This window comes from Eleutherodactylus coqui, chromosome 4 (genome assembly GCF_035609145.1).
Source record: "Eleutherodactylus coqui strain aEleCoq1 chromosome 4, aEleCoq1.hap1, whole genome shotgun sequence".
NCBI classification, from domain to species: domain Eukaryota; kingdom Metazoa; phylum Chordata; class Amphibia; order Anura; family Eleutherodactylidae; genus Eleutherodactylus; species Eleutherodactylus coqui.
Window position 1 is genome coordinate 208,070,887 of NC_089840.1, and position 7,794 is coordinate 208,078,680.

Here is a 7,794-nt window from a genome sequence, read left to right on the forward strand (position 1 = left end):
TCGGAAGAATCGACCGGTCTGCTTTATATGTGTCATATAGTGATCTGTCCATAATGGAGAACACCACCTGACCAGGCAAAGTTGTCCTTTAGTTTGTGTGTTCTACAATTCTATACTGTAGCCTGTGTCACGTGTTAGTAGCATTACATGTATGTGGCCAGTTTATAGAGGCAAACTGATTGTATCCCGTCATCTATTTGATACAGCTATAATGTTTAAATTTGTCTCTTATTTGCGTTTTCACTTGGCTTTTCCCCCACTGGTCCAGTTTCTGTGGTCTACTTGGGTAATTTGCCAGTGACTAACCTGACACAGCACTGTGCAATACACAACGTCCATTGTCCTGTGTGATTCATATAAGACAAGCCTTGGACCCGCTACATGGCCCTGTAATGCTTGCAGTCCAGTAGAGCGGTGCATGCTCCAGGTTTCTGGCTGTAGTAGAGCTTACAATGCTTTCCCATTACGGCTGTCTCAAACTAAGCTGCCTACATATATCTGTGGATGCTTTGTGGGAATTGCTTTCTGAATAGGACTAGGTATGGTGCATCAAACTAGTATTTCCTACCTGAGCACCAGGAGAGATCTGCTGTGTCTGGTTGATCACCCTGGTATATCACAGAAACTGGGGACCCAGGATCTGTAGGGCTAGGAGGGTTTGGGGACTCCCTTGCAATATTTCATTAAACTAAAATGTCCAAGTTACTTTTTCCTGTTTTTCTACTGTAACAAGTGAAATAAGGTATTTTTTTTTTACTTTGTGTTACCTTTTGTTTAAACATACCATAGACATTACTAAATACTCATTTCTTTCACGTAATGTATTAATGTAATGTGCATTCTCCTTTTTTCATCTTTTTTTCTATCCAACTGAACATTACAAATCTAACCAACTTGCTTTTTGAAATGCATCTGCTATGTATTAGAAAGTGAATATATGTATGAAACCTACTATGGGGTGGCGGTATATAACTATAGAATTGGTCATTGCCTTTTTTGTTATCGATTTTACACTTCTCATCTTTTTCATTCATTTTGCATGCATCTGCTCACTTCTGTACAGCCACAGTTGAGGCAATTGAGGCTGATAAAGGTATGCTTAGTGTCTTTGCTATTGGCAGAGATTTCTTTGGGTTGGGGATTCGACTGTTAATGTGTGGTTCTGACCCAGTTTTAACTTGCACAACCAGAGATGGATCTCCCTGTTGATCCGTCACCCCGTTCTGTAACCCCAGCTTAGTTATGCGTTCTGTTTCCTCCTTGTGGCATGGTTTTGTAGAGTAAATTGGGTCCGTTTACTTGTTTTTGTTTATTTTTCTGTGATCCTTTAGTTCCACTTCACTTGAACTTTTTGTGTACCTTGTGTTCTGTGTTGTGTGGTGGAAGGAAAGATCTGATATTTCTAGATCCATTTCTTCTCTTAAAATTTAATTTATGCATGACCCAAAATCCTACTTATTGTGGCACATTCCTCTCTTATGTGGTTGTACAGCTGTTCTGGTGGTGCAAGGTATTATTCTGTTAAAAAAAAAAAAAAAAAAAAAACTAATTCTGTTTTCGCCTTGTGGAAGCAACTAGTGTTGTAAACTTACACCAAGGTTTGAGATGTACAATTTGAGAAGTGTTTGGAATCAGTCATTGTCATGCAAGGGTATTCTGGTGTTATGCACAAATATATTTCCCGGTAGGGTCTTCTGTCATTTCCAAGGTTGTTTTAAAATAGAAGTTGTGCAATGTTACACTAAAAATGTTAATTGAATTGAGCATTTTACGTACTGTGAGTTGTCCTTAAAGAGGTTGGTCTCTTCAGGGTGAAATCGTATAAAGCATTTTTAATATGGATGTGTCATACTTATCAATATACTTGTATTACATCTTCCATCCCATTCTTCTGAATGACAAACGTCATTGTTCCTCCCCTTGGCTGGTCTCTTCTAGTCCTGAGGTCTTTCCTACCCCTAAGGTGGCTGCTTATCTAGGGATATGTAACCGGGAACATCACCCAGCCACCCCTCCCACGCTTGTTTCCAGTACACGTCTTGCTATGAAGGAAACAGAATAACGTTTCTGGTCCCATGCCACCCCATAAACAGCCATCTTATGCTTGGCGCCACGTGCTGACTTTGGCCTAGTGTAGCCCTGCAATGTTGGAACCTAGTGGATCTGAATGAGATTAAGTTGCGACTTGCAAGTTGCTGCAACTCGACAAAGCAAGGAGTCCTGGAACAGTCAACACAAGGCTTAATGGAGGTTGTAAATTCAAGGGTCACACAGTCCAAAATCCTCAGAATACAGCAGCGGAGAACACACACTTTGAATACGATGTAAATAAATGTTGAGATTTTATGAGAAATGCTATCGAGGCATACAGTAGAGGTTGAGGTAATTTTGGGGCCAGAGTCTTTAACAACCACCTTTGGTCCCAGTCCTTATCTCCTCTAGCTTGACAAAAGGGCTTTGACCGAAATTGTGCCTCAACCTGTGCTGTATGCATCAGGAGCATTTCTAAGAAAAAGTCAAACTTTATTTGCATCACATTCAAAGTATGTGCTCTCCGTTTTCTATTACGATTGTAAGAAATCAAACCTGTTCGTTCAGGTTGTAGTAACTTGCGAACCGCAACCTAACCTCATTCATGGCCATTAGGTTGCAGGGCTACAATGTGATCTTTGACCACATGACCTGTGTCAGGGCCAGAGTTTCTGTGTAGCCCCCCTTCCTTTTGGTCAAGGAAGATCCCAGGATGGGAGGAGGCGGCTGGTTTAGCGGGGCCATGGCGTCGTCATACAGGAGATGTAATACAAGTATATGAGGACGTGCCAGACATCCATATTGTAAATATTTCATAGGATTTCACCGTAAAGTGCCCCGCCACTTTAAGTTATCCTAGATCATGGACATCTCTAGGAGACTGTATTAATACACAAACAATACTGCAGGAGTATCTACAGATTTTCTTTCTGGTTGCAAAAACGTTTAAATTGAAAAATAACCCGATATTTCGGATTGACACGTGGTGTAATTTTAGGCCACGGACTTCTCTGCAGCAAATTTGTCACAAATTTGCATGTCTTACATGCCGATTTTGTTGCACATTTGCAGTAGCTTGCTGTGGTTTTCACCATTTACATTGAAAAGAGTATATCTGCAGCGAATCTTCCACACAATTCCCATGTGTTCCAAAGTTGTGGCAAAAATTACCGCATTGTGTGAATCCACTCTAGATTATTTGATGATTCTGTTCCCAAACATTTCAGGCTGGCAGGATTGTGGTGGTCTGATATGAAATTACTGACAGGATCCCCTGCCACCAATTTTTATTGCTTTTTCACATGTCCACTTCTGAGATCCTCCATTACATTTTCATTCATATAAATGAGTGATACTAGCCGCCCTCTTTATGATCTGCTCATTTTATTGCTTTGTACTGTTTAGGTTTACTGTCACTTTAAATGTTTTATGCATGCTGATTGTCTTCTTTGGGGTGTGTTCCCATGAGCAGAAATGCTGCAGAATTTCTGCAGCTGAGAATTCCACATAATCGGTGTAGATTTTGACTCAAATTGAGCTGCACATCTGCAACTGATTTCAGAAGATACCGCACTCCCCTCACCTCCAAAGCCTTTGCACTTTCAGTGCTTCCTTCACTGGGCACCCGGCAGCCTCCAGTGAGCACAGCACTGCTGGTCAGGTGCCGCTACTACCACAGTGGCTGACCAGCTGCACTGCGCTCACTGGAGGTAGACGTGTGCCCACCGAAAGGAGTGCTAGAAGCGCAAAGACTCGGAGGTGATGGGGAGCGAGGTATCTTCTGAAATCAGCTGCACACTGATGGCGCGGATTGGATGGATCTGTCTTGGATGTGGAATTTGCTGAGGAATTCTCCACTATGGAAATTCTGCAGCATTTCTGCTACATGTAAACATACCCTTAGAACACAGATGTCACACTTCACACAAAGCATATAAAATGCTGTGGAGCCAGCCTGGAAATCCACACGCAAGCAGATTTGGAAACGGCTTTTACCCTGCATGGTAATAGGTGAAATCTGCAGTAAAAATATTCAATATATAGGGCATGTTATAATCTTCTGCAGACTTATTTTATATTATACCTCAATGGGGTTTTCCAATTCACTTGGATTGTACTGTACTTCGTTTAGAAATACGCTGTGTGTGAACTTAAAGGGGTTGTCTGGTTACTGGACAGCAAGCCACATTTAGTGCCCCCTGTGCTAAAATAAGAGGAGAAGCAGTACTTAACTCTTCCCTACTGCCACGATCCAGCGCCCCTGCCCTTCTATGGTCCCGATGTTGCTGCTGCTGTCGTCACCAGAAGTCAGTTGACCGCTGCAGCATCATGTTTCTGAACTCCTGACATCATGGCACTCATGATATGAGCACTGATACCAGGAGTTTGAGCGGTGACGCTGCAGCGGTCACCTGACTTAAGGTGATAACATCTGTGACAGCAAACACCATGACCACAGCGGGGCTACAGCGCTAGATCACAGGAAATGGGTAAGTACTGCTCCTTCTCTTATTTTAGAACATGGGGCAGTCACCAGATAACCCATCTAAGCTCGTACTGTTGAGACTCACAGAATCATTATTTACTGCTATTAATTTCCCAGTATTACATCAAAAAGTATTTAGTAGTAGGGAACACGGGGCACACAATGCAAACACTACCAAGGTGCTGCCTAACACAAGCTTTATAAATGTGACTGCAATCAGTTCACATTACACTACAGTAACAGCATTTCCTGAAGGAGTGAAATAACACGTGAATGACCGCGCCGTTTGTTTTTAGCTAACTTCCACTCCCAGTGAATCTGAGCTAACTCTTCCTATTTGCATTTTAAGCAATACGAGGATTCTCTCCACAACATAAAATCTGCAGCTTCGAGGAAGCAAAGGGATTGGACAGGATCAACGAAAGGATGCCTCCCAGGAAAGACGCCAGGCAACAAGACGGTATTAATTCAGTAAACACCAATGCCAAGGAAAATAACGGGACTGGCAACAACAATGCCCAGTGACTGCTCCATGTCCAGGTTTACTCTCACACCTTGCCTGAGAAGTCCTAGATTCATGCTTTGTGGTAGAACAGCTTCAATAGCCAAGGGGCACTAGAAGACCTTTCTAAGAGACTGCTCAAAGTCCTGGGAAAACGCAGCAGATTTTTGTGTGTAAACTTTAAATCCAAATTAAAAGTTCTGGACTCGTACAAGGGCCAAGTCCAGAGCCTTGCCTGTTGGTGGTCTTTGAATCATGGGAAAGCATGGGGCTGTTTTTCATGAAAGCACATCTAGTGTAGCATCTCACGCTTATCATTGTCGACACTTACGTTTACAAATGGAAATCTGTTTTTGTTCACTAGCTAGATTTTGTTTTTGTTTTTTTCTTTTCAATCAGAATTTAAGTACATCCCTTTAAATCTGCTATTTATTTGAGACATTTGTTTATTAAATGTCTTTAAACGATTGGACTTGTCTTACTTATACCGAGGCTGCGAAATGCGGTTTGCAAACCTGCAAAGTGCAAATGCCAAAATAACCCAGTTGGCTCTCCTGGCGTGCTGACCTCAGGTGTATTAATTAGATGTTGCTGATTATGTATTATATATTCACTGTATTTTTTTTTTTTAAGTTTTAAGGATTATGGAAAGATTTCTACATAGGAACATTTATTACTTGAACACAGATCAAACAGATATTTAATTTCAATACTTTGTGCCCAAAAATTTGTGAAGATTTTTTTTTTGCCATCCCTTTAAAAGAAAAAAAAAAGCTTTTCAAAAAGGATAAAAAATATATTTAAAAAAAAAAAGTCATGATTGTTCATTCTAGGGTACTTTTAATTGAGCAATGTACATTCTGTTAAAGTAAATTTTTGATTCATATCAAGTCTGTAAAGCTTGGCATTGTATTTTGTGTATGCATGTTTTCTTTTTTGCAAATATTTAATATATAAACCTATGATGTACAGGAACTGCATCTATAGGTTACATAGATGTTATTGATACTTTTTAGTTTATTGTGAGTATTAAAGTTGCTTCTCTGGCTGATCACACGACTGCGTAGCTGCAGGGTTTTGACTACACTTTATTTCTGCATAGACTTTGCGGAGTCTTTGCCGAACATAAGGAAGTTACTCTGTCCAACCGTTACAACATTAGTGACTGTAAATCCAAGACTTGCATGTTCATTTCTTTTGATATTTGCTGGACTGCTAAGTTTGAACTCCAGCAACTTACTACTTTGTTCCACAAATGAAATGTACTGATTTCCATTGTATTTTTGGTATATATTTTGACATTTTACCCTTTTCATCTTGGCAACATCACTTGAAACATGAATCCATTAAGGTTATCCAACCTTCCCCCTCCCTGCCCATCCTTCTCATTTACCATGCTTTACAATTGTACATATTCCTCATCCAGGTCAGAATTTTATGCATGTTCTGAATTATCTAAGAGTTTTATAAACTGTAGCACACGATACATTTTGTGCATGGGCCGCTGCTCTGAACAGTGTGTCAATTTTTGTATGTTCCTGCCCTTTTTGCTTTTTAATATAAGAATCTAGAATAAATAAAAAAAAAATTCCCTAATGGCTTAAAGAAAAAAAAAACCTGTTAAAATTGCCACATCACCATGCAACAAATGACTGAGCATAATTGTCCATCAAGAACCTTCTCTAGATGTGTATGCCCTCTATAATAAAATGTATGTTTCTTCTATACTGCCAAACTTCTTCCTCTACAATATGCAACCTATTTGCAGGCGATAATGTATGACGTTCTCCCGAATAAAATGAAAATGTATTTAACAATAAACGATTCTTGCAGTTTGTCAATACAGACAAGACTTAGTGAGTATTGTGGTCTTTCCTGGGGAAGTGCGGTTGGTGACATAAATGGTAAGTGTGGGGAATTCTATGAAGAAAGATGCTATAGAGAAAATTACGTGATTGATGGGTCCAGAAAAGACAGCAGTGTTGCCGCTGTTTGCATCCACTACATAGTGTGTATGACAACTGGGAACCTCACCCACTCCTCCTGGATTGCAGGAGCTTTAGACCTCTTTCTCACGGACGACAAAGTCGTGCGATTTTCTTGTGATGCGACAATGTTTCAAATTGGATGTATGTGAAGCCCATATTTTCCTATGGGTTCCTTCACATTTGCGATGTTTTGTAGAATGTGGCATTGCCAGTCCAAAACCTCGCAGGTTGCACGCAACAAGCGAGGTTTTGTAGCCCACGTTTCTCTATGGAGCCTTTCTCTGTTGCATCGCACAACAATGAGGTGTGATGCAACAGTAGGAAATCTTACTGTCAAAGCCATAGCCTAAGCCCCAGCTGCAGGAAAAAAAAATTTTTTAAAGTATACATCACCTTAGAAATGCTGTCCAGTGCCGCTGCAGCTTCCCCCCCCAGTCCTCGACACTGTTCTTCTTCATCTCTTCTGGCCAGGAATTGAAAATTAACTACCTGTCGTCTTATACGCCGGGAATACACTGTAGAAAAAAAATCAATACTCGCCTCCCGCAGCGCTGCTGCAGGTTGTCGCTCCACGCCGACAGAGCATTGCTTTGTGGATGTGAGGCTTGAATGCCCTACCTACAGAAAGCTAATGCTCTGATTGGCTAATTCAGCGCGGCGTCAGCCAATGAAAGCCGACACTGCGTTAACCAATCACAGCCATTCAATGATGGCAATCAGAAAGCAATGCTCTGTCGGCATGGAGGAGGGAGCGACAGCCTGCAGCAGCACTGCAGGAGGTGAGTATT

General features: G+C 41.1%; 1 protein-coding gene across 7 annotated transcripts in view; it reads left to right on the forward strand.

Moving 5' to 3' along the window:
- Positions 1–6,868, forward strand: part of PPP3CB (protein phosphatase 3 catalytic subunit beta) — a 67,469-nt gene extending 60,601 nt beyond the window's left edge. For 4 of the 7 annotated variants that reach the window (XM_066600622.1, XM_066600623.1, XM_066600624.1 and 1 more), the window contains 2 exons: positions 1,064–1,093; positions 4,866–6,868. In XM_066600622.1, the coding sequence (XP_066456719.1) occupies positions 1,064–1,093; positions 4,866–5,041 (206 nt within the window). In that variant the 3' untranslated portion in view covers positions 5,042–6,868. The remainder of the gene's footprint in view (positions 1–1,063; positions 1,094–4,865) is intronic. The other 3 variants (XM_066600625.1, XM_066600628.1, XM_066600629.1) reach the window with 1 other exon arrangement.
- The last annotated feature ends 926 nt before the right edge of the window (positions 6,869–7,794 follow it).